Source organism: Mobula birostris, chromosome 9 (assembly GCF_030028105.1).
Source record: "Mobula birostris isolate sMobBir1 chromosome 9, sMobBir1.hap1, whole genome shotgun sequence".
Taxonomy (NCBI): domain Eukaryota; kingdom Metazoa; phylum Chordata; class Chondrichthyes; order Myliobatiformes; family Myliobatidae; genus Mobula; species Mobula birostris.
The window spans coordinates 40,178,792-40,205,571 of NC_092378.1; the positions used below are offsets into that span (position 1 = coordinate 40,178,792).

At 38.4% G+C, this 26,780-nt stretch overlaps 2 protein-coding genes across 7 annotated transcripts in view; both read right to left on the reverse strand.

Moving 5' to 3' along the window:
- LOC140202704 (V-type proton ATPase subunit S1-like) overlaps positions 1 to 3,770 on the reverse strand; it is a 64,018-nt gene extending 60,248 nt beyond the window's left edge. Inside the window, exon 1 of the mRNA XM_072267889.1 lies at positions 3,379 to 3,770. Coding sequence (XP_072123990.1) covers positions 3,379 to 3,491 — 113 coding nt within the window. The 5' untranslated portion in view covers positions 3,492 to 3,770. The remainder of the gene's footprint in view (positions 1 to 3,378) is intronic.
- Positions 3,771 to 12,131: 8,361 nt separating this feature from the next.
- iqub (IQ motif and ubiquitin domain containing) overlaps positions 12,132 to 26,780 on the reverse strand; it is a 70,049-nt gene continuing 55,400 nt past the window's right edge. For 5 of the 6 annotated variants that reach the window (XM_072267878.1, XM_072267879.1, XM_072267882.1 and 2 more), the window contains exons 13-19: positions 25,969 to 26,179; positions 25,169 to 25,344; positions 22,827 to 22,997; positions 21,302 to 21,478; positions 19,462 to 19,710; positions 17,693 to 17,878; positions 15,732 to 17,307 (exon numbers count right to left, since the gene is read on the reverse strand). In XM_072267878.1, the coding sequence (XP_072123979.1) occupies positions 17,143 to 17,307; positions 17,693 to 17,878; positions 19,462 to 19,710; positions 21,302 to 21,478; positions 22,827 to 22,997; positions 25,169 to 25,344; positions 25,969 to 26,179 (1,335 nt within the window). In that variant the 3' untranslated portion in view covers positions 15,732 to 17,142. Of the gene's footprint in view, positions 12,220 to 15,731; positions 17,308 to 17,692; positions 17,879 to 19,461; positions 19,711 to 21,301; positions 21,479 to 22,826; positions 22,998 to 25,168; positions 25,345 to 25,968; positions 26,180 to 26,780 lie in introns of those variants that run through there. The other variant, XM_072267883.1, reaches the window with a different exon arrangement.

Consider the following 26,780-nt stretch of genomic DNA (forward strand, 5'->3'; position numbering starts at 1 on the left):
AGAACATGGTAATTTTGGTTACAATGTTCAAAAAGTTCATTTACATAATCGCACAATCTTTAGTTTGCTATAACAGGTTTCACCAAGACTGTCCTGGGATAACTAATAATAAGTAAAAACTCTATCTTATAATTTTGATATTTATAGTTATTACATTTGCAAAGTAATTAATTTTGTGAAACCATTTGAGACTTTTAAAGTTTGTGATAAAATGGAATATAATCTGAGTATTTAATTCCTATTGTTTTCTCCTTTCCCTAAATATCAAACACAACTTGCAAATTGTGGAAATCTTACAAGCTGCAAACCACAGGCTGATTTTGATAAATTACTACATTAAACACCAACTCCCAGAACTGTAAAAAAAAACAAATTTCGGTAAGGAAACGAACATCCTAGAAGTTCATTGAACTGCTGGATCTAATGCAGTGGAACTTAGTTACTAACCCAAATTTATATATACAAACAATATCTCCACCAAGAGTTCCAAAAAAATTCTGACCAGCAATTGTTGTAACATACAGTAGGTCCACATTTTCACGCAGCTTTTTGGACAATACATGCAGCTTTAATATGCAGAGTAGACTATAGAACACTAGATGGTGCTTCTAAAAATTAGGGAGAACTTGAAAGGAAGGGCTCAGACCAAAGAGGAAGGGTGAAAATATTTTAGCAACAAAATATTTGCTAAAGAGAAATGAAACAAAAGTAATAATGATGACTAATGTAAGAAAAGGAAGTGGGCAGTTGTCTTTTCAGTCTTTTCCAGTAAATCGTGTCTGCCTTTATACTTCTTTAGTTATTTTATTATGAACTCACCCAAGTATTCTAATGAAGGTCATAGGAATCTTTCATCACATTTCTTATGTTCCGCTTTTTGAATTGGTTTTAGGAAATGAAAGCAGATACTGTACACAGTTACTGCCTGTTACCAGTTAATCAGGTGTATGTGCAGAAACAGCCACACTGAACAGAGAAGAATCATGTTACTGAATACCAAGAAGTTTACAGTTCAAACAGAACTCTGGTATTAACTTTTTTTCTGTAGAATCCTTTTAAACAAGAGAGAAAGTATAATTTTGAATAGCTTTCTACTAGTTTTGCAAGGATCAATATTAATACCATTGTCAAAACCTGTGAATTCCACAAATGAAAAACAATGAAAGAAATCCTGTATTGTTATTTTTGATTGCATTTTGTTTTCTGTGAAATGTATTGTTGAACCTCTGGAAAAAAAATTACTTACAGGCACATCTCAGTGAAGCAGGAATAATGGATCATTTATGCCTATTAACTAAATATTGTAAAATGGTAGGTTTTCATCAATTATGATTTGATTGAAAGGTAAAAAATTCTCAAAATACTAAATGTCCTACATGTCTATTCCAAATTTCAGATTCCATTCCTCACCTCATTGATATGTGTTACAATGAAATCACTGGGCCAACCCTTAGAGGATGACCGTCAGATTCACAGCCATTCTCCACTAACTCACAATAAGAGCAGGGAGTGCACTTTCAATGCCCTTTATCACTCAAGTTACAGCGATGAATATGAGCAACCATGTGGGAGTCTGGGACCTAGTACCTCCAGCCCACACATAAAAAAATACTGTTGATATTCGCCAAAGTTGACAAAAGCTGCTGAATTGCAATAATTTAAAAGCCTATTGCAATGATTTTAAACCTTATTACATACAAGTAGTTCAAAGTGGTCTGCAAGCTATATATTTTTAAAATCATATTCCATCAGTAGATCACAACAGTTTTGTTTAATACTGGTTTTGCTCAAACCAGTGTTGTTTCAGTTCTAATTGTAATACTCTATTGTACAATGTATTTCAACAAAATACTTTGATTTCTTTTTTTATCAGCCTCTTCTTACAGTCATTGGGCCTTGAGGTTCACTCATGTTACCACCATTGCATTTGGATTGAAATCAGTGAGCTTACTGATCCTGCATCAGTTCTGACCTGACACAGAATTCTTGAGGAGATTTCATAATGTATTTGCACAGCTAAGTCCATGCTTTCCAATGGAGTCCACACGGAGCCCAGCCGTAGAGTTAATTTACAGAATCAGTTTTACAAATCTATTAGAAAGTTTAGGACTTTTCCATGCAAGTACATGTGACATCTCAATTTCCCTGACATTTAAATAGGGTCAACATTGGCAGTTTGCCACACAAGTATATGCACATGATCAGGCCATATGGAACAGTTACAATGGACCAGGGCATGATCGCTGCCTACACTCAGCCCTTCCAATAATTCCCAGGCACACATACTAGCTGTGACACCCACAGGACAGATTATCCTAGAGATCTCCACTTCACAGCCCCAGTAATGCCCTGATGGCCTCCCACTTTCCTTAGATGTGGAAAGCACTATTCCATTGTTCTAAATGACTTTGTATTTTAAAATACACTGCACCACTTAAACATGCCTGTTGTATCTGCCTCCATCACCACCCCTCGCATTCCACATTCCAGATACCTACAACTCTGAGTGAAAAAAAACTTGATCTGCACATCTTGTTTTAACTTTCTCCCTTACTTATTAGATGCAAGCCCTCTATAGTATTTGACATTTTGACTCTGGGAAAAGAAGATACTGGATATTTATTCATGCCTCTCTTAAATTTATAAACTTCTATCAGGTCTCTTCTCAGTCTCTGCTGCTCCAGAGAAAGCAACCTTAGTTTGTTCAACAACTTCTTGTGTCACATGCTCTCTAATCCAGGCAGCATCCTGGTAAAATTCTTCTGCACCATCTTTAAAGCCTCCACATACTCCAGAAAACTGGATGCAGCCTAACTAGAGTTCAACAAAGCTGCAACATAGCTTCCTGGCTCTTGAATTCAATACCTCAACTAATAAAGGTAAGCATGCTATTTGCTTTCTTTACCACCCAATCAACTTGTGCAGCCCTTTTTATGAACTATGGACTTGGACCCCAAGATTCCCTGTACATCAATACCTGTTAGGCTCCTGCCATTAACTGTATACTTTCCCTTTATGTGGTTTGCTGCCTCTTTTTCCTGTGGCATTGCAATATGACATACAAACAAAGTTGTTGGAAATATATAATGAGTCAGTATTGCCACAAGAGTGCTATTTTGAAGCAGAAATTGGCAACTTTTCTGAAGAAAGTCAAGATTTACACAGACTTCTGTTAAAATAGATTTGGGATTTCTTTCCTGACACCATCCAAAATTAACTATTTCTGTTTAACTATGACTTTCCCTTAGCTTCTGAATTTGTTTTACAGCAGCTACAGGGCAATAATACATTGTCATGGATATAAGGAAGTTGCAACTTTGTAACTTTCTAGATTGAAAAGCACCAATTGTATTAAATATATATTGTTCAAAAACTCACCTAAATGTTGACCACACCAGGACAGGAACATGATCCACGGCAGAAATACCCTGAAAGAGGTGAATTAAAGTGCACCATAGTAGTGGCTGCAAACACCAGCGACCTGAAGCCATGGAACTTTCAACAGGATTCACCTCCAATCAAAACACACTGGAAGTGAAAATGTGTATGCGCTTAAAATAAAACAAGCCCTGCTGATCACATCTGTAACTTACAGATTTAACTTGTTTTTTCTGGTGCCTTCTTGCTTTGATATAAACATTACTGAACATGGACAGAGAAAGAAAATTTAATTAAATAGCAAACTGGAGAATACAAAAGATGAAAAATAATTTGGAAATTTCTACTGAGCTGTGAACAATGTCAGACAAAAGGCGCGTGAATGATGTTGCAATCAGCAATGAGATCATTTACTGATTAACTTGTTCACCACCAAAATAAACTTACTTAAAGAATGCCTTCCCCTTTCCCATTTGGGTTTAATTTTTAACTTTTCAGCAATCCTGCAACAAAGAATAGAGAAATAAAAATTCTCCTTTAATTTAAAGAATATAATAAATTTAGAGAAGTAAAGAATTCAGAAAAAAGACAAATGTATACATTTTTAAAAATATATTTAAACAAAATCTTATGGTGAATATTTCCTCTGGGTCATATATTATAAAAATATAAATTTGTATTTCATAAATTGTCCATAATCTTATTAGAACACATACATAAAATTATTGGTTATGTTTTTAATAAAAGTACTTCTTTGCGTAAATACCTCTAAATTTAGGATTCCCATATAAGCATGTCCCAAGCTTAGTAGCTACTTAGTGTGAACTTGCAGCAGTATGCCATCACTTAAACTTGCTATTCTTTCTACTGGAACTGTACCAGATTGAAGGATCAAAGAGTTTTTTGTAGACAGAAAAAATTGTACTGAGCAGTGTTTACCTTCAGAACTCACTACAAGCTGACATCAAAAGGGGAGTGACTCACACTAAAATGAATGCCCATCAATCCAAAGTTGCTGGTGATTGTATATTGCTTTGTATCTATTTTTCGCCCCTTAACTCTGCCAAACATGCTGAATGCATAAAGAGCAAAGGATTTACAACATCAAGCTTCAATGCCCATGACACCATAGGGGCTGGATGCATTTCTACTTGTGTTCTACTATATGTCCAAAGGTCATTGGCTTTCCTGAAGGTTATGGGCTTGTTGTTATGCAGAACCCAAGTAGGGTGATATTATACCAGGAGTGATTGATAAGTTCGTGGCCTAAGGTAGAAGGAGTCAATTTTAGAAAACCTAGCACATTTATTTTTCAGCACAGTCCCCTCCTACAGGTACACACTTTGCCCAGCGCTCATAGAGCATACGGATCTTGGACCTCCAGAAAGTGTCCACAGCAGGGGTGATTGATAAGCTCATGGTCTAAGGTAGAAGGAAATGAGTTATACAGCTCTCATTACATGCACATGCAGTTCAATTCTGAGTGATTATGCAGAAAGCTTGAAGTTAATAACTCATCAGTTAATAACACAACAGGGGTGATTGATAAGTTCGTGGCCTAAGGTAGAGGGCGATGATTTATTAACCAAACTTTCTGCATAATCACAAAAATAGTTGAACGGCATGTGCATGTAACAAGAGCTGTATAACTCAAGGAAGAGGTACAATCGATGTTTCAGGCCAAGACCCTTCGTCAGGACTAACTGAAGAAAGAGCTAGTAAGAGATTTAAAAGTGGGAGGGGGAGGGGGAGATCCAAAATGATAGGACAAGACAGGAAGGGGAGGGATGGAGCCAAGAGCTGGACTGGTGATTGGCAAAAGGAGTATGAGAGGATCATGGGTCAGGAGGCCCAGGGAGAAGGAAAAGGGGGAGGGGGGGGAAAAGCCCAGAGGATGGGCAAGGTGTATAGTCAGAGGGACAGAGGGAGAAAAAGGAGTGAGAGAGAGAAAGAATGTGTGTATATAAATAACGGATGGGGTACGAGGGGGAGGTGGGGCATTAGCGGAAGTTAGAGAAGTCAATATTTATGCCATCAGGTTGGAGGCTACCCAGACGGAATATAAGGTGTTGTTCCGCCCACCTGAGTGCGGCTTCATCTTTACAGTAGAGGAGGCTGTGGATAGACATGTCAGAATGGGAAGGGGATGTGGAATTAAAATGTGTGGCCACTGGGAGATCCTGCTTTCTCTGGCGGACAGAACATAGGTGTTCAGCAAAACGATCTCCCAGTCTGCGTCGGGTCTTGCCAATATATAGAAGGCCACATCGGGAGCACCGGACGCAGTATATCACCCCAGCCGACTCACAGGTGAAGTATCGCCTCACCTGGAAGGACTGTCTGGGGCCCTGAATGGTGGTATGGGAGGAAGTGTAAGGGCATGTGTAGCACTTGTTCCGCTTACAAGGATAAGTGCCAGGAGGGAGATCAGTGGGGAGGGATGGGGGGGACAAATGGACAAGGGAATCGCGTAGGGAGCGATCCTTGCGGAAAGCGGGGTGGGGGGGGGAGGGAAAGATGTGCTTAGTGGTGGGATCCCGTTGGAGGTGGCAGAAGTTATGGAGAATAATATGTTGGACCCGGAGGCTGGTGGGGTGGTAGGTGAGGACCAGGGGAACCCTATTCCTAGTGGGGTGGCGGGAGGATGGAGTGAGAGCAGATGTGCGTGAAATGGGGGAGGTGCGTTTGAGAGCAGAGTTGATGGTGGCTGAAGGGAAGCCCCTTTCTTTAAAAAAGGAGGACATCTCCCTCGTCCTGGAATGAAAAGCCTCATCCTGAGAGCAGATGCGGCGGAGACGGAGGAATTGCGAGAAGGGGATGGCATTTTTGCAAGAGACAGGGTGAGAAGAGGAATAGTCCAGATAGCTGTGGGAGTCAGTAGGCTTATAGTAGACATCAGTAAATAAGCTGTCTCCAGAGATAGAGACAGAAAGATCTAGAAAGGGGAGGGAGGTGTCGGAAATGGACCAGGTAAACTTGAGGGCAGGGTGAAAGTTGGAGGCAAAGTTAATAAAGTCAACAAACTCAGCATGCATGCAGGAAGCAGCGCCAATGCAATCGTCGATGTAGCGAAGGAAAAGTGGGGGACAGATACCAGAATAGGTACGGAACATAGATTGTTCCACAAAGCCAACAAAAAGGCAGGCATAGCTCGGACCCATGCGGGTGACCATAGCTACACCTTTAGTTTGGAGAAAGTGGGAGGAGCCAAAGGAGAAATTATTAAGAGTAAGGACTAATTCCGCTAGACAGAACAGAGTGCTGGTAGAAGGGAACTGATTAGGTCTGGAATCCAAAAAGAAGCGTAGAGCTTTGAGATCTTCCTGATGGGGGATGGCAGTAAATAGGGACTGGACATCCATGGTGAAAATAAAGCGGTGGGGGCCAGGGAACTTAAAATCATTGAAAAGTTTAAGAGCGTGAGAAGTGTCACGAACATAGGTAGGAAGGGATTAAACAAGGGGGGATAAAACCGTGTCGAGGTATGCAGAAATGAGTTCAGTGGGGCAGGAGCAAGCTGAGACAATAGGTCTGCCAGGGCAGGCAGGTTTATGGATCTTAGGTAGGAGGTAGAAACGGGAAGTGCGAGGTGTGGGAACTATAAGGTTGGTAGCAGTGGATGGGAGATCCCCTGAGCAGATAAAGTCGGTGATGGTGTGGGAGACAATGGCCTGCTGCTCCTTGGTAGGGTCACGATCGAGGGGTAAATAAGAGGAGGTATCCGCGAGTTGTCGCTTTGCCTCAGCAAGGTAGTGGTCAGTACGCCAGACTACAACAGCACCCCCCTTATCGGCGCATTTATCCTCTACTGTAAAGATGAAGCTACACTCAGGTTGGAGGAACAACACCTTATATTCCGTCTGGGTAGCCTCCAACCTGATGGCATGAACATTGACTTCTCTAACTTCCGCTAATGCCCCACCTCCCCCTCGTACCCCATCCGTTATTTATTTTTATACACACATTCTTTCTGTCACTCTCCTTTTTCTCCCTCTGTCCCTCTGACTATACCCCTTGCCCGTCCTCTGGGTTCCCCCCCCCCCCTTTGTCTTTCTCCTTGGGCCTCCTGTCCCATGATCCTCTCATATCCCCTTTGCCAATCACCTGTCCAGCTCTTGGCTCTATTCCTCCCCCTCCTGTCTTCTCCTATCATTTTGGAACTCCCCCTCCCCCTCCTACTTTTAAATCTCTTACTAGCTCTTTCTTCAGTTAGTCCTGATGAAGGGTCTTGGCCTGAAACGTCAACTGTACCTCTTCCTAGAGATGCAGCCTGGCCTGCTGCGTTCACCAGCAACTTTGATGTGTGTTGCTTGAATTTCCAGCATCTGCAGAATTCCTCGTGTTTGCTGTATAACTCATCTTCATCTACCTTAGGCCAGGAACTTATCGATCACCCATGCTGTGGACACTTGCTGGAGGTCCAAGATCCGCATGCTCCACAACCTCTGGACTAAGTGTGTAAATGTAGGAGGGGACTATGTTGAAAAATAAATGTGCTAGGTTTTCTAAAATTGACTTCTTCTACCTTAGGCCATGAACTTATCAATCACCCCTTGTCTGTAGACTGCTGGGGCCACATAGTTGAGGTCAATCTGAACAGGTTCCAGCCAGCCCACCATTCAGTTCTCTCCTTTGACTCTCTGCTACACCATTCATTTCAATGCAGACGACCAGCTGGTATGGACTTAGGAAATTTTCAGGTTAGAATTTTAAAATTATTTGAATTTACCTTCATGTTTTTGTTTAATTAATATTGCCAAGTCAAGTCAAATTTATTTATAAAGCACATTTAAAAACAACCCATGTTGACCAAAGTGCTGTACAAACCATAACAGGTAGCTAAAATCACAAATACAAGAAACACAGATACAGTATAAACTACAAGGCACACAGCTTACAGGCAGAAAATAAACAACACATGAGCCAAGGCACAAGCCAAAAATCAGCCACAGCAGGAAGATTCAAACGCTAGTGAATGAAGGTAAGTTTTGAGCCTGGACTTAAAAGAGTCAATGGAGGGGGCAGATCTGATAGGGAGGAGAATGCTATTCCACAGTCTAGGGGCTACAACAGCAAAGGCGCTGAAAAATTTAGATTGCGGGACAGCCAGGAGCCCCAGGTCAGCCGACCTGAGGGACCTGGAAGCAGAATAAGGGGTTAGACGGTCTGCGATATAGGAGGGGGCCAGCCCATTTAGGGCTTTATAAACAAACAGGAGAACCGTAAAATCAATTAAAAGCTTTCTAAATTATTAATAATACATAAGTTGTCTTAAATGTGCATTTTGTAACAGCTTTTAAAAGTCAGAGGCATTCATAAACATTATGCTGTACTGCATAGGTCCAGGACTGCAGTTTGGATCTGCCATTTTTAAAAGAACAATGCTGTCTCATACCATCTGGAAAGTATCAGGGAGTTGTGACTTGTTCCAGTCGCAACTGGAAGCACTTGGCAGTTTTCAATCCTAAATTTCCAACATTGAACTTGAGTGATAATGTGGAGCATGCGGGGACTAGTACAGAAGTCATGTGGGAGCTGCCAACAAAAAATGACAGATAGCCATGGCATTCCTCAAACACAGTCAGAAATGAGCAGCTGTACTTTAAAAGCACTCAGTAATGGCTTCAAACCTTAAAGAGCTTTAAAACTTTTCAAACACTTTGTTTTGTTGTATAACATCATTATTATATACTTAATAGCTGGGAGGATACACCTTGTATTACAAGGAGAGACAGGAAGGCAGAGGGGACAGCGTTGCTCTGTTGGTAAAAAATGAAATCAAATCATTAGAAAGAGGTGGCATAGGGTCAGAAGGTGCTGAATCATTGTGGCTAGAACTAAGGAACTGAAAGGGTAAAAAGACCCTGATGGGAGTTGTATACAGACCCCCAAACAGTTGTAAGGATGTGGCCTACAAATTACAGTGGGAGATGGAAAATGCATGCCAAAGGGCAAAATTACAATAGTCATGGGGGACTTCAATATGCAGGTAGATTGTGAAAATCAGGTTGGTGCTGGATTACAGGAGGGGGAATTTCTAGAGTGCCTACAAAATGGCTTTTTAGAGCAGCTTACGGTTGAACCCACTTGAGGATCAGCTATTCTGGATTGGGTGTTGTGCAATGAACCAGAATTGATCAGAGAGCTTAAGGTGAAAGAACCCTATGGGAGACAGTGATCATAATATGATTGAAATCACCCTGAAATCTGAGAAGGAGAAGCCAAAGTCAGATGCATCAGTATCACAGTGGAATAAAGGGAATTATAGAGGCATGAGAGAGGAGTTGGGCAGAATTGATTGGAAAAGAACACTGGCAGGCATGATGGCAGAGCAGCCATGGCTGGAATTTCTGGAAGCAACATGGAAGCCACAGGATATATACATTCCAAATAGGAAGAAGTATACTACAGAAAATATGACACAAATGTGGCTCACAAGGTAAGTCAAAGCCAACATAATAGCCAAAGTGAGAGCAAAGTTAGTGGGAAGTTAGAGGATTGAGAACCTTTTAAAAATCATCAGAATGAATCTAAAAATGTCATTAAGAAGGTAAAGATGGAATATGAAAGCAAGCTAGCCAATAATAGTAAAGAGCATACCAAAAATTTCCTTAGATACATATAGTGTAAAAGAGAGGCAAGGGTGGATATTGGGCTGTTGGAACATGATGTTGGATAGGTAGTAATGGGGGAAAATGAAACGGCAGATGAACTAAATGAGTATTTTGCATCAGTATACTGGAAGTTCCAGGTGTCAGGTGGGATGAAGTGTGTGAAGTTACCAGAACTAGAGAGAAGGTTCTTGGGAAACTGAAGGGTCTGAAAGTAGATAAATCACCTGGACCGGGTGGTGTACACTCCAGAGTTCTGAAAGATGTGGCTGAAGAGATTGTGGAGGCATTAGTAATGATCTTTCAAGCATCACTAGATTCTGGAATAGTTCCAGAAGACTTGAAAATTGCAAATGTCACTCCACTCTTCAAGAAAGGAGAGAGGCAGAAGAAAGGAAACTTTAGGCTAATTAGTCTGACTTCAACTGTTGGAAAGATCTTGGAATTGATTATTAAGGATAAGGCATATGATAAAATAGGATCTAATCAGCATGGTTTCTTCAAGGGAAAATCTTACCTGACAAACCTGTTGGAATTCTTTGAAGAAATAGCAAGCAGGATAGACCAAGGAGAATCGGTTGATGTTGTGTATTTAAATTTTCAGAAGGCCTTTGATAAGGTGCCACACATGAGGCTGTTTATCAAGCTACAAGCCCGTGGTATTACAGGAAAGATCCTAGCATGGATAAAGCAATGGATGATTGGCAAGTGGCAAAGAGTGGGAATAAAGGGAGCCTTTTCTGGCCAGCTGCCAGTCACTAGTGGTATTCCACAGGGGTCTGTGTTGGGACTGATTATTTTTACATTATATGTTAATGATTTGGATGATGGAATTGATAGATTTGTTGTAAAGTTTGCAAACAATATGAAGATAGGTGGACGGATAGGTTGTTTTGAGAAGCAGATAGGCTACAGAAGGACTTATACAGATTAGGAGAATGGGCAAAAAAATGACAGATGGAATAAAGGACATGTATGGTCATGCACTTTGGTAGAAAAAAATGAAAGGGTTGACTATTTTCAAAATGGAGAGAAAATACAAAAACTGAGGTGTAAAGATACTTGGGAGTCCCTGTGTAGGATTCCCTAAAGGTTAATATATAGGTTGAGTTTGCGACGAGAAAGGCAAATGCAATGTTTGCATTCATTTCAAGAGGACTAAAATATAAAAGCAAGGATGTTATGTGGAGACTTTATAAAACACTGGTGAGGCCTCACTTGGAGTATTGTGAGCAGGTTTGACTCCTTATCTTAGAGGGGATGTGCCGAAACTTGGAGAGAGATTAAAGAAGGTTCATGAAAATGAATTCAGGATTGAATGGCTTGTCATATGAAGAGCATTTGCTGGCTCCGGGCCTGAATTTGGAAGAATGAGGGGTGACCTCATTGAAACCTATCGAATGGTGAAAGGCCTGATAGAGTAGATGTGGAGAGGAGGGATGTTTCTTATGGTGGGCACGTCCAAATCCAGAGGACACAGCTTCAGAATAGAAGGGCATCCTTTTAGAATGGAGATGAGGAGGAATTTCTTTAGCCAAAGAGTGGTGAACCTGTGGAATTCTTTGCCACAGGCAGCTGTGGAGGCCAAATTTTTATGTATATTTAAGGCAGAGGTTGATAGAATCTTGATTGGTCAGGGCATGAAGTTGTACGGAGAGAAGGCAGGAGATTGGAGGTCGGAGGAAAATCAGATCAGCCATGATGAAATGGTGGAGCAGGTGCGATGGGCAAAATGGCCTAATTCTGCTGCTATACCTTATAGTCTTATATAGACCATAAGACACAGGAGAAGAATTAGGCCATTCAGCTCATCGAGTCTGTTCCACCATTCCATCACGGCTGATTTATTATCTTCTCAACCCCATTCCCCTGCTAATAAAAGCTATTAAAGTGACAATTTAAAAATGTGTCAGGTTTGGAAATAATTTGAAAGGTTTTAAAGACTGTGAATAATTAGTAGATTATTGCAGTAAAAAGTTAACTGAAGATTGTCAATACCTGTAACACTTCTGTTGTGTGATTTTCTTTTAACTAAACTCCTTTAACTTCCTCTTCCCAATTCTTCCTTGGTGTTCACTGAAGCCTGCTAATTCACAGGATTTCTTTCTGGGTAGTTCTTGAAGAATCTCAGAGAATCACTGGACCATTGTTGAAGTCCACATGGAGTGGCAGAGCAACCTGACAGATGTAGTTTCCTGGATTTCTAATAATGTTTGGGCCTCTCCAAGTTCTAAATGTCCCAATACAAACAGGTATAAATCAACCATTTGGCAAAGAATTATACACATTTACCAGCAAGTTCTTCTGTCTGAAGGCTGAGCCAGGAACACGGGTTACCAGCTGTCTAAATTTGTTGCTGCAATTTTTGGTATGGTTTCTTCTAGCCTCAGCATTCAGGATTCATAAAATACATAGCAGCAAATCGTCAAAAATGGGTCTGTAGAAGGCAATTATTTAATTTACATGTGCAGCAGCAGCCAATGCTCATAGCTTAATGATGGCAGTAAATTCTGACTGATATAAAAATAGAAAAGCTGAAAAATTCCTCTCCAGAAGGTAAAGAATGAAACATGGAGTTCACAATGACATCAATACGTATTATTCCATTTTGTTTCACCTACCTTTGCTAGTATTTCTGTGATTTCTTTCCCAGCTGAAGTCATGCTATGAACCAAGTCAATAGATGACTACAATATCTGGGAAATGGGTCTCCGGATATCAAACCAAGATTTACCCATACTTCAAGTGACTCCTAAGTGTTTGTTTTCAAATACTTATTCTCTGCAGAATATAATCTCAATCTCAAACACCTTCAGTCAATGCTTCTCCAAAGTAATTAGATTCAGATGTAGAAATTCATCATGATAACAGAGATATTTTAAACACTGTAACAAACTTAACTCCTCCTGTTAACTTCACCCAAATTTTCAATATCACCAACGAAGGGAGGCCGCTCCAGTTCTAAACAATATGTTTTTGGCTTTACATTGAATAAGCTCGTCAATACACAGACATCCCACCTCTCCCGGAAGTTCCGGGAGTCTCCCGCATATCGATAGTGGCTCCCTGATGCCCGGAAATTATATATAATATCTCGGAAATAGATTTTTTTTTTCAGCAGAAGGAGAGGGAGAGTGAGCATCCTGATTGGTCTCTCTTCGTGCTAAGAGTGGTCCCCAACCACCAGGCCACAAGGAAACGATATGATTTGGCGATATGAAACGACATGAGTCAGCTGCACTTTTCCTTCTTCCCTGTCACGCCCACTGTTGAATTTGAACGCACGCGAGGTCATCAGTGACCCAAGACATGCAAAAGAATGGGTCCGCGACCCATTTGTGAATGTCCCCGGTGAATCATCCATGTCAGCGCGGGAAAAAGATCAACTCCTGGAGCTTGCAAATGACGACGGGCTGAAAAGTATGATTGACATAACATCTCTGCCAGCATTCTGGATCAAAGTCAAGGCTGAATATCCTGAGATAGCCAAACATTGCTTCCATTTCCAACATATCTCTGTGAAACGGAGTTTTCTGCAATGAATGCAACGAAAACTAAATTGCGGAATAGACTGGACATAGGGAACCCCCTTCGAGTATCGCTGTCTCCCATCACCCCTCGATAGGACTGTATTGTTGCAGGAAAACAAGCCCAGGGCTCCCACTGATTCAGCGATATTGGTGTGTTGCAATGATTTTATATGTTCATACGGGGAAAATATGCGCTGTGTGTTTAGTATCCAAACGTTACTTAAAATGTTATGATGCGATTGACTTATCACCTATACTCCGGTTGTGATTAACACCCCCGCCCCTGGTCGGCCGGTCCGCAAGAATATTGTCAATATTAAACTGGTCTGTGGTGCAAAAATGATTACGGACCCCTGCTAAGTAGATCTATCAGTTTTCTCTGTGGCCGGGCTTTACAGCCGACCTCAAAAATAATGACTGTGTTGCTCGCTGCACTGTTTGCAACAGTGACTTTTCTATTGCCCATGGTGGGTTAAAATGCAAAAGACATGTTGAGGTGAGTTTAACAGGTGTCATTCATTCATTAGCATAGCTAACATTATTTAAACTAGCTGGCTAGCTGCTAAGGAGCTACGCTATTGATGTCCTACTTGATGAGGCCAAACTCCCTGTAGACTTGCTTAAAGTTGTAATAGAATAAACATGATAATATAAGTACATATTTTAATGTCACATTTTCTGCATATAGCCAACTTGGTTTACAGATTAGACAAAATCACTAAACAAAGTATTACATATACCCTTGGAGGTCGACTGTGGAGGGGGTGGGGATATGGGGTTGCGGGGGGCAGGAGTGCTACCTCCCTGAAATGAGCTTTTGCAGGGTGGGATGTCTGAATACAGCATTACGCTTCTTAGGTTTTGGCTGATGTTTTGTGACATTGGTTCATTGTAAACTTTAAGAAAATGGTTATTTTAATATGTTATACATGTTTCTGGAATATTTCCTATTGCTTGAAGCTGTACAAATATTATACTGCTATTTAAGAAGGGAGAGAGAAAATGGGAAATTGCCAACTTATAAACGTAACATTGATAGCTGGAAAAATACAGAAACTAATGATAAAATATGTAATATTAAGGTACTTAGAAATAAGAATAGAGTCACCATAGATTGATAAAAGGGATATCACGTTTGACCAAATCTTGGATTTCTTTAAAGCATGCTTTGAGGAAGAACCAGTCTATGGAATATGTTTGGATTTTTGATAAGGTCCTACAAAGATTGATGAACAAGGTTAGAGCACATTTAACTCAGGGTCTACTATTGGCATGGGTTGAGAGGTGGATAACAGATAGGAACCAAGGCTGTAACTATTGGAATACAAGTGGGCAACTATTCACAAACTAGCTGAGGGGAATCAGATGTAACATTTCCAAGTTTGGTGAATGTCAGAAATGATTAGATAAAGTGTAGTAGAATGTAGAAAAAAAACAGAAGTTATAGGTATTTTTTTAATGTAGGGTGAGACTGAGTAATATTGATGTTTCAAACTCCCTTATGCACAAGTCATTGACAGTTGTGTTTAGGTACAGCAGGCAACTACAATGATAAACGTTATCTTGCGCTTTATGGCTAGAGCATTTGACTACAGGAGCAAAGATAACTTTTAATAGTTATATTAGACCACAACTGGAGTTTTATAGACGATTCTAGTGAGGTATCTGCTACAGAGGGAGTGCACCAAATGTTCACCAGACTGGCTCCTGTGAAGGGAAAGAGTAAGCTAGACCTCTATTCACTAGAGTTTAGAAGAGATGACCTTCCATCTAATTACAAAATTCTTAGAGTGCTCAGTGTGAAAGATGTGGAGAAAATTTTTCCCTTGGCTGAAGAATTTAGAGCTAGGGATCACAGTTTTGAAACATTGATAGGTCATTTACGAGACAGTGGAGGAAAAATTTCTTCATTCCGAACACGGTCAATCTTTGAGTGTTGTGGAGACTCGGTCATTGATTGTATTCATAATATGTATTTTTGTGAATATTAGGGGATCATAAAGATATGGGATAGAGAAAGAGCAGAAAAGTGATGTTGAGGTAGATAATCATGATCTTGTTAGCGAGAAGGGAGATTAGTGTTGAAAAGCGTGTTAATGAGACCTATAATTTTCCCACTTTATGCCAATGCTGCAGAAAGAAAAGAATATTTAGCAATTATGTACTTCACTGAATTTCTTACCTTTTATTTGTAAATTTGAATAGAGCCACAATGATTAAAAACTGTTATCAATTAGTAAAATGATAAACTGACCAAAGGAATATATCAATAAGTGTATCATTTAAAGTAAAGATACAATTTGAATAGAGAACAGAGAACATAAATACAATAAAAGATCTTGACAGATCTTTATGCAAAAAGTGAGTTCACATCCATAGTTTAGAACAAATGTGTTCTGTCATTTGATTCTCATTTACGTATTTTAAATGCAAGAAATACTGTATATTTTATTTTAAATCTAAAGTGCTGTGGAAAAATGACTGCACAACATTTATGGATTTTTACTCAATTATTCAAAGGATAACAGAATATTTTACACTAATAATGTAATTTCAACAATATGATGAACATGTTATCTGTATAGAATAGCATCCTGGTTGAAATTAGTGTATTGCAATGTTATTCTTTTTAGATTTATCTTCTTTACTGGGACTAATTCCTGTAGTCAACCTAAATAACAAAGGGTTTTGTTCATCTTGTGTGCTCTTTTTTTTCAAATAACAAAGGGTTTTGTTATTTGAAAAAAAAGAGCACACAAGATGAACAACCTATTAAAATTAATAAATGAAAAATAACAGCTGCACACTCACACTTTCACAAGTAGTGCTTTCAGCTAGAATCTTGCTTTGAATTCTTTTTCTGAACAAGTTAGTTTGAAAATGAATTCAGCTTTTCTGAGACTACCAATTAGAACTTTGCCAGCTAAATTTTCACAGAACCAGTTCTTTTGCATACTAACAGGATAAGCTTTGTATCCCTGATTTAATCACTAACTGATGCCTCTGCATTAGACTTGCATCCACCTGGGAGATAGGATAAGCTCATATTTTTGCTTTAATACATTTCAGAGGTCCAGCATTTGTGCAAGTAGTTCCAGGGAGGTATGGTTTTGTCTTAAGTGCACAAGATTAAAATCATATTGATATTTTTCCCTTTAGTATTATCTTACTTTTCAATAACATTTTCATCTTTTTAAACCAAGCTGAGGTTTTATGACTTTCACCAGTCTGGAAAGATCAAATTACGTGTGCGATAGCTGAGACTATTTTGTAGAACGTAGTAAAGTCTTTCCTACTTAAAGACTATGTCAGATATTTTATGCAACAGATCAAATTTCATTTCAAGTACCCATTGAATTGGCTACTGTAATGGGAAAATATCAGAAAAATGTTCAAATTTATGGGATTACATTCAAAATTTTAAAGAGGAATTCAAACCAAATCCATTTACTTCATTTACTGTCTGTGGCTATAAACTAAAGATATTTCAATTAGATTTTGTTTCACTTATAATCTCTGATCAAGGAATAACATTGTACCATTTTATTCAATAAAGCTGTAATTTTAATCGAAATTGAGCATTGAAGTATACTTCAGTCCAACATTGTCCAATGATGTAACTTTCATTTAGCACGAAGTAAATTAGTAATTACGAGATCATTTGTGGAAGTTGAGTCTTTCATCAAGCAGGTGCGTGCATAATTCATTATTTCAGGAATCCGAGAAAAGTAACTCTTTCCCAAAGTATGTCGGTGCTTGATCTTGCGAATAAACATGGCCTCATAATCCTGTGTGTGAACAACATAAATCTGAATAAATCACCATGAGGATTTAAAATTGGAGGGAAATAGTTGAAGTTGTCTTCAACATATTTCATGTACCTATCAGTACTTTTCCTTTATACCATGGATGTTAAAAGTTTTGATCTCTCAAACTGACAATAAGAGGTTGAAGACATATGATAGAATGGAAGAATAATGAGTGCATGAAATTTTTATATAAATAGGGTTGAGGTGAATAATGTAATGAGCCCTTAACTTTGAATGGGTAAATAAATGAGCAAAATTGATCTGAGGGAGCAACAGTTAGGAATTATAGAGGAACAATAATGAACAAATGCTAAAACATAGTAAAAAATGCATGTTTACCCTGAGAGGAAATGAATTTACATACTTTTTCGATATCACCAAGTTTAAGATGAGCCGCAGCTTCTTCTTCTGTGAGGAGGATACAGTTCCATGGTGACCACTCAGACATTTTATCCCACCTTATCATTATCAGGTCCTTCAGATTTGCATTGGCACTCAATGCAGACTGTGTACCCCAAATACAGTCAATGAGATATTTCATATCTTGTTCCTGCCAATAGAATACCAGTTTGTAAATTCATACAAAATAAAAGTCTGATTGTAATAATAAATCAAAATATTAAATTCACTTAAAAAGATATTTCAATAATTAACTTCAATATCAGGTCATCAGTGAAAAACATTTTCTGGACTAAACATTTTGCTCTTTTGGTGAAAACCATAAAAAACAACTGGCCATTCATTTCTGTTTTTTGCATAATTTTTTTTTGTTCAATATATAAAGAAAGGCCTAGTGTTAACTTTCATGACAAAAACTATTCTAATGTAAAAGTAATTCACTGTGTCTAAAACATTTGAGGAATAGTGCGATGGAGGTTCTACAGGAGATATGACTTAGGAGCAGACAATAATGGATAACATTAGTAGACTGATTGGCAATTACCCAAGTTGCTGAGTGCATTAGGTATGATTTTAGATTTTCATCATCATTAATATTTTGATTATTGGGATCAACATTTACAGTTTACTGTTACTGTTCTATATAGATTTGCTAAGCAAGCCCGCAGAAAAAGAATTTCAGAGTTCTATGCAGTGACATGTATGTAGTCTGATAATAAATTTTACCGTGAACTTTGCTTTGAACTTTGAAAAGTATTAAAACAGCATGGATTAGAAACTCTCACAAAGCACCATATTTTCATAGGCTTATGTAATAGAAATTTTACTAAAATGTCAATTACCAGAAATGATCAAATACAGAGTAGACTTATAAACACTTGTTTACTTTAGGTGTATTTCCTCTTTTAATAATGCATATATATTCAGGGGTTGGTGCATGGCCAAGTGGTTAAGGCGATTCTTGTTCTCTCCCTTTCCTTGCCGCTTCCTGATGTCATCTCTTGACCATAATGTCACCCTTCCCTTTCCACGTGGCATAATCAGGCAGACCATTTATTTTTACCCTAATGTTGGATAGGAGATATGAAGCAGTAACACCAAAGAATGCTGATTATTCTTGATGATGTGGTTGGCGCTATCCTAAGTGGACGTGATATAGTCACCACTGTCCTTTGACTGCAGCAAAGGGTTTTATGGGTGTCTCGAAGTATGTCATTACAATAAGATTTAATTATCTCTTATTGATGGGTGGCAGTTAGAGTCAGGACAAAAAAAAGAAGAGCGAAGAAAAGACAGAGGAGCAGAGGCATGCAAGTCTCCAGGATCAGAGAGAAAGAATAAACAGCAGAAGAGATGAAGAGACGGGGGATGAAAGGGCTGCACGTCTCCAGAATGACAACGAGAGGCACAAGGGTGGCAGATAAACCAGAAATGATGCCATCAAAAGTGTCCTTCATTAAATGGGGAGCAGCTATATTTGCTTTGCTACGCGTCGTTCTTCTTTAATAAACTGAGGTTTTCTACTTCAGCTTCCAAAGCAAAGCGATACCAATAACATTCAGTAAAATATAATGTTCATTCTGGTCACATCAGACTGCACCACCCTTCTCTCAAAGGGTGCCCCAACAGGTCACCCTGTTGTCTAGTTTTCCACTAATATTCAGAGCAAAAAATCAGATACAGCAGTGATTGCTTAAAGCTTTTTGCAGTAAAAATCACATATTCATATCATACCCGCAGCAAGAATGCTATTTGGGCTCCGTCTCCGAAATCTGCCTCAGTTTTTCTCAGTTGCTTCATGATCAGTTTGTACTGGCTTGACGCTTCACGATGACAAGCTTCATTATTCTGCTTAATGCATTGTCGACACACACGGAGATTCCGTGAAGTCAGTGACAGAGGGAACTCTGTGGAAGGTAAGTAACTCCCACAACTTGAACAGAAATAAATGTTTTTGCACAATTCCATTGGATCCTGTGGAACCTATAAAAGGTATACAGGGCTCACGTTCATTTTGAGTTTCACTTTAAAGAATATCTTCCCCAGGTCTTAGAGTCTCCAAACAAGATAAATGAGCTTATTCTGCATTAGTACTTTCTAACTAGCAACATCAAAGACACTTTAAAGAATATCTTCCCCAGGTCTTAGAGTCTCCAAACAAGATAAATGAGATTATTCTGCATTAGTACTTTCTAACTAGCAACATCAAAGAAATCGGTCAAATCTACCTGGCATCATTACAAAAGCTAAATTTATAAGTCTCCAGTACCAACTGAAGTTAATTTGGCATTTTCATTCTTTATGTATATCCTGTAATAAAACACTGTGGAAATCGTATTATTCAACAACAAAGCTGTTATTTTGTTGGCTCCCCAGTCAATATATTCCAGTGTAATATCATAATACTGACTGAATCCATTAACTAAGAAATTGAGATTGGGTGATACCATCAACAAAAAGCAATATAACCCAAAACTTTTATGATTTTTCCAAAACCTCTGTACGTAAAAGCTGTATAGTGGGACAGATGATAGAGCCGCTGTCTCAAAGTTCCAACAACTTGGGATCAATCCTGGCCTTCAGTGCTGACTGTATGGAGTTAACAAGTTCTCCCTGTGACTGTGTGTGTGTTTTTCTAAGATAGTTTTGTTTCTTCCTATGTCCCAAAGACATGTGGGTCAGTAGGTTAAAATTGTATAGGTGAGTGGTAGAATCAGAGAGGAGATGGTGGACAATGAGAAAATAAAATAGGATTATCATAGGATTAACGTGAATCAGTGCTTGGTGGTCATTATAGACTTAATAAACCCGCTAGATCTCAAGTATAATTTTCTGCCCTTTATAATCCAGGTCCCTTAGTCAAATAAAGACATTAATTTAGCCTCTTCAGCTTTTTTGTACACGTACACTTATTTTTATCGTTGTTGTGTATGTCTTTTCATCCAGATACTTATTTTATACCATTAAGTCCAACTATTTGCCTTTCTTGGGTACAATATGGCCAACAGCACAGTGAAATCATTTATCTGCTAACAGTATACCCACCCATGTACTCTGTCTATATCCATTGCAGTTTCTTGCTCCATCTAACTCTTATATTATCTTTTTTTTCCTATAAATCATTGGTATACATGCCAAAAAGCAGAGATTCAATACAAACTCTCAGGGAGCACCTGCAATTAGAAATGCTTTGTTTATCCCTGTACACCTCGCAAACAATTAACAACCTATTTCCCAAGTTCATCTACAATTCTGTATAATTTTATTTTGGTCAATAGTCTCCAAAGGAAATATACTCAGTAGCTAAACTAGACAGTAACTAGCATATTAACAGTAGCTCAAATAGACCGATTGTCTAGGCAGAACCTATCCTACTCTGATCAGCCATGTCTAACCTGACTAGATTCAAGACAGCCATATAGTTCGGTACAAATCCAACGAATGTAATTCTAAATGATAAATATTGGAAAGTGAAACATTTCTGATCATATTTCTATCATTAAAAGTGGAAAGTGCATAAAGTTACTCATCTGAATGACCCCTGCACATTACAAGTAACTTGCTTACTTTGTACCTTAAGAAATCTGGCAACCTCTGGGTTAAACATTGGTGTTTTGATGTACTGAAGAAAGAGTGTTGATATTCTCTGTCTGAGTCCATCCAGGTAAGTTTCCTTTACCTGCCTCATAATTAGATCTGCTTCTCGGTCGATCAAATCCACAATTTCCTGTGTTAACTTACAGTCATGTTCCTATACAGAAAGAGCTATTGATATTAGAGATTTCAAAACGATCAAAACATATGAACAAAAACACACAGCTTTTACAGACAGGAACAAGCTTTTCATATTTTAATTCAATATGTGTTTTGGGAAACTATTTAAGAAGATGAGGATAAAGCAGATATGCATTTAGACTGCAGAAAATGTTTTCACATATCAAGGTACAAAAAACTAGAAGACAAAAATTTAGGATAAGGAGGAAGAGATTCAGAGAGAATATGAAAGAGGCATTCTTCACCAGAGAGTGGCAAGTATCTGGGATGCACTGACTGTGAGAGTGGTTGAAGCTGGGTCAACTGACAGCATATAAGAAGTGACTAAATGAATACTTAAATCTCTCAGGTGCAGAGGTCTATGGACTGAATACTGGGTGATGAGGTTAATGCCATTGGCCAATATCAACGATATGGGTCATAGAATGAATGATTCAAGAATAAACACAAGGATCTGATTGACCCGAAGCCTGAAGCTTCATTAGCTGAAGATATGCCAATAGTGAGTTGATTTAAAATCAAGATCACTCAGAAGACAATACCTGGAGGTGTGCATACGTCCGTGGAGGTTATGGACAAGAAGGTATGAAGAAGAAGAAGGAGGCAAGACTACGGAAGAATCCAAAAACAAAGAAGAAAAGTTAAGCATAAGCCAAAATAAATCAGAAGTACAGGAATGAAAAAAGAACAGGATGCAAGAATTTAGGACAGACAGCAGAGTTTTTGAAAGAGGCTATTAGCCTAGAAATACAATCTAGACAGTAGAAAGGTCAGAAGATATTGAAGGAAGGTTGAGTTAGGTACTATCAGTGTAGATAAAGAAATCAACACTTGTTTTTTGGATACTGTGGCCCTAGGGCAGCAGATATGTGAGAAATATAAGGCGGCCAAGGATAGAACCTCGAGTAACACTCAAGGTAATGATGTGGGGGAAGGAAAGAATCCAGTAGAGCTCCCTGTATTTCTTTGGCTACAATTCCATATACATGAAAAGAATCAGAGAAGTACAGTCCTTTCCACCTGGATCAGAATGGAGTGGTGACAGACAGGGAGCAAGAGACAAGTTGGAATAGTTATAATCTGATGTCATTGGTGACTATGACTGAAGCCAGTGTGATACTTTAGCAGATTCAGAAGGCTGATTGAAGGCATTCAACTATGAAGTTCATTAAAAGTCTACAACATATTCATAGATTTCAGAAGAAAGTAATCAGAAACTTACTAGGAAAAAGGGACAGTGTTTTTTTGAGACAGGTTTGAAGGGGACAATTGTAATTCAGACATCAATGTTACTAGCTCTACTATGATTTTAAACACTTTCATACCTTGACTGTGTGCTTTAATGTTAAAAGAGCATCCAGTCTCTCATCTGTTGTCAGGTATTTCATATTAATACTGTTGTAAATATCACGCAGCTCTCTTGCCCGAATAGTGAACTGTGTGTCCATTTCAGTGATTCTCCCATCAAACGCTTTCCATCTTATGGGGTCTGCACACTATAATGGTTAAAATGTAAGTTAGTTCCACAATTCAATTTTTAAAATTTATTTTAAAACATATAAATGCACTTGTAATTAGTATGTCAACTTGGATAAAGTCAATTTGGTGACATTTGGTGATAATTAAAATGCACAACATTTCATTTGACTTAACTGAAACTTACCAGGAAATGACAGCAATGAACCTTTGGCATCTATTTACCGAGAAGTGCTAAGCTCATAGACTATAGTTAGTTGAGCACTGTTAGTAGTTTCCTAGCTGAACTCTGACTTTAGACTCCATGTGAAATTCAGAATTGGAGAATGAACTGGTTGCATCTGTGCAGGGGTTATGCTCAGTAATATGCTCAATGGGTCTGTACCAATTTTAGGAAAGACAAGTCTATTCATTTGAATACAGAGAAACAGCTCAAGGCAGAAAAGTAACATAATAATTCACATATTTTAATTAACTGAGTTTGTTCTAATGGCTCAATAATTTTGCTATCATTCCCAGAGTTCATATAGCAGATCATGTACCTACTAAACTTGCCGAGCGAGTGAATCTTTAAAGTAACACCAAACTGATTGCTGAGGCCCTGGCCAGATCAGAGCCTTGTCAATCACAAGCCCAAGAAAAATGCTTCAACAGATGATGAAGCAGTTCAAATTTTAATTGTAAGTTTTAGAAATTATAAAATACTTTAAAAAATTAAAAGATAATTAATATATTTAAGGTAGTTCAACAAATATCAAAAAACTGCTTGAAACACACTTCTGCTATTTACTTTAAGGGAGGATTAGCTGCAAGGAATTGCTGAATCTTTCACAAGGTTTAACTTATAATATCTTGCACAACTGCAGGGAAACTACATAATTTTACACTCAAATGCTGGACCCCAATATAGTCATTATGACAACAGAATCTCCTGTGTCTGGAAGTTCAGGACTTCTGTATGCATGCACACCTGAATATCAATAGTATATTTCCTCAAAGGTGAAAAGTGAGAGTTTCTTTTCAACAAAAATTTTGGGCCAATGTTATTAATCAGTTAAATATATCTTAAATGACTTAAATTTCATTTTATATGTTTAATACTTATAAAACATATTAATTGTTCAATTGATTTTAGTAGTTTTCACCCTTTCTTAGCCTTGATAACAGTTAGAGGGATGTGAAGTTACAGATAGATGTCAAAGCCTGAGTCCTGACTTGGGCAATTGTTTGTTATTTTCAAGCACTTTAGGGGTGGAGCTTCTTTCATATCCCCCTATGAAATGGCATCATGTTTCACAAGCTCTTGCTGCTGTGTGGGATATCAGCATTTTAAGTAGGAAAAAAAGAAAAACTTGCAAGCACTGTACTGGGAAGTCAATGAAGAAAGTATTGGCCTGAACTTTCCTGTGAAATGCCTAAACTTCTTTCTCAAACTTCCCAATACATCTTGGGCAATTTGATTTCAACTGTACTGTCATGTTGATGGAAAGCTGTAGTGAAATAGCAGAGTTCTGCAACGTCCCAGTAGTTATTACTGAGCAATCTGTCCCATTGTAACTTGGCTCTATTTCAGTCATTCCAATGAAAAATGGCAGCAAAAGGGAAAAGCTACAGATAATTCACATTTTTTACTTAATTAACTTAAATTCAATTTATTAAGCATGTTATTTTTCAATTTTTAGTTTATAAATAAAAATAGCTCAGTTTTCATAGCAAACTTATTTACAAAAATTCTAATTCTTTGGCACTTCTGAGTGTCAGTGCAGCCTGGAGGTAAGGCACATCCAAGATTAGGTGACATTTACCACATTCCATAAAGCTTTACCAATCAAATCAGAGTTTGGAATTTGTGGTCAGGAATCTTGGGTAGCTTGCCACACCCAGAAAATTCCAGGCCATAGTTTGTTCATTGATTAAAATAGGTTTAATTATATTAACTTATCAACCTATAATAGACCCCAAATTTAAACTACTACAATCAAATATGAGTTCCCAAAGAAAATGAGAACTCAAATGTTCACTCAGGGAACATTTACTTGTGTAGTTTGCTTTTTCATGTGGTTCACCAGATTTTGGATTTCTGTGCAGCAATATCAGACAAATAACTCACAACTTTAGATGATTAACAAGTTAAATAAAATGTGGTTTTGCAGAAATATTTTTAAACACAATACTATATTAGTTTGTTAACCTTATTCAAAAGATTCTTAATTAACTTTGGTCCAGTTTCCTTAGTAGCATCAACTCTATGCCTTCCAATAGATGCAATGAGCTTTGCTTCTTGTTCCAGGAGTGTGCAAAGAGCTGCTTTTCTCTCTGGCCCAGTAAGATTATGGTTTATGTTGTTGAGCTCATCCTGTTTCCATTCTAAATATTCGCAGAGGGCACACAAACATAATTACATTATTCATTTTAATAGCAACCACGTAGATGTTTGTGCTACTATCATAAGGAACCAGTGTTCAAATAAGACAATCAGAAATGCATTTCCAAAGTTAAACCTTGCTTCCTGTGGGGAGTTGGGCCACTGTCTCTGGGCAATTCTCTTCACCCTGAGTGAAAAGTTTTGGTCACACTCACTAAACGTCCTTCACTTGGGAACATGACTACCTAAATATCTTCCCCTGTCATCAGAAATTTAACAGAATTTGAATTTTCCCACCCAATTGGAAAAAATTGTAATTTAAAACATTTAATAGCATTTATAACAAAAGAAGCTGGCTGGTGGCGTAGTGGCATCAGCACTGGACTTCGGGGCGGAAGTTCCAATCCAGCCGGCTTCCGTGCACACTTTCCATCCATGCTGGATTGAGCGTCGAGCTAGCAATTTGACGTCATAAAAAAGAAATTGCCTGCTACAGAAATATCAACAGCAAAAAGTTGATGGCCTATGCTGTCTCGTGAGTTTAAAGGCAATTTCTATAACAAAAGAGATTGCACCGGTCAGAAATGGAGAGGCCACAGGGAAACAACTGAGAAGCCAAAATGTACCTTCCAGTGCATGAAAGAGTAAGTCAAAATCTTCTTTTGTCTTAGGGTTCATTCTCCTTTCATATTGTTTCTTTATATAATCAGTTCTTTCTTTTTTAAATTTCACTTCCTGCTCCTGTTCCCATTGTAGCCTCCGGTCCCTCTGCATTCTCAGTTGGCGAACATAATTCTTAGCAGACCACCGTCTGAAGTAAGTCTGTATTATAATCACCTGAAATATGAGAAACAAATTGTTACAACTAAATAACAAAATAAAATCACAAAACTGCTGTAAATTATTAACACAAGAGATTCTGCAGATGCTAGGAATCCAGAGTAACACATAATAAATGCTAGAAAGTAGTCAATCCTTTCATTTCTTCTACTAAAGTGCATGACCGTATACTTCCCGACACTATTCCATCTGCAACATTTTTGCTCATTCTCCTGATCTGTCTAAGCTCTTCTGTAGCCTCTGTGCTTCCTCAACATTATGTGCCCCTCCACATATCTTTGTATCATCTGCAAATTTGGCCACAAAGCCATCAATTCTGTGATCTAAATTACAGACAAATAATGTGAAAAGAAGCGGTCCCAAAACAGACCCCTGTGGAACACTAGTCACTAGCAGCCAAACAGAAAATGCTTCCTTTATCCAATGCTCTATCCATGCTAGTGTCCTTCCTGTAATACCATGGGCTCTTAACTTGTTAAGCAGCCTCATGTGTGGCACCTCGTCAAAGCCTTCTGAAAATCCAAGTACACGACATCCTTTATTTATCGTGTTTGTTATTTCTTCAAAGAATTTCAACATATTTGTCAGGCAAGATTTT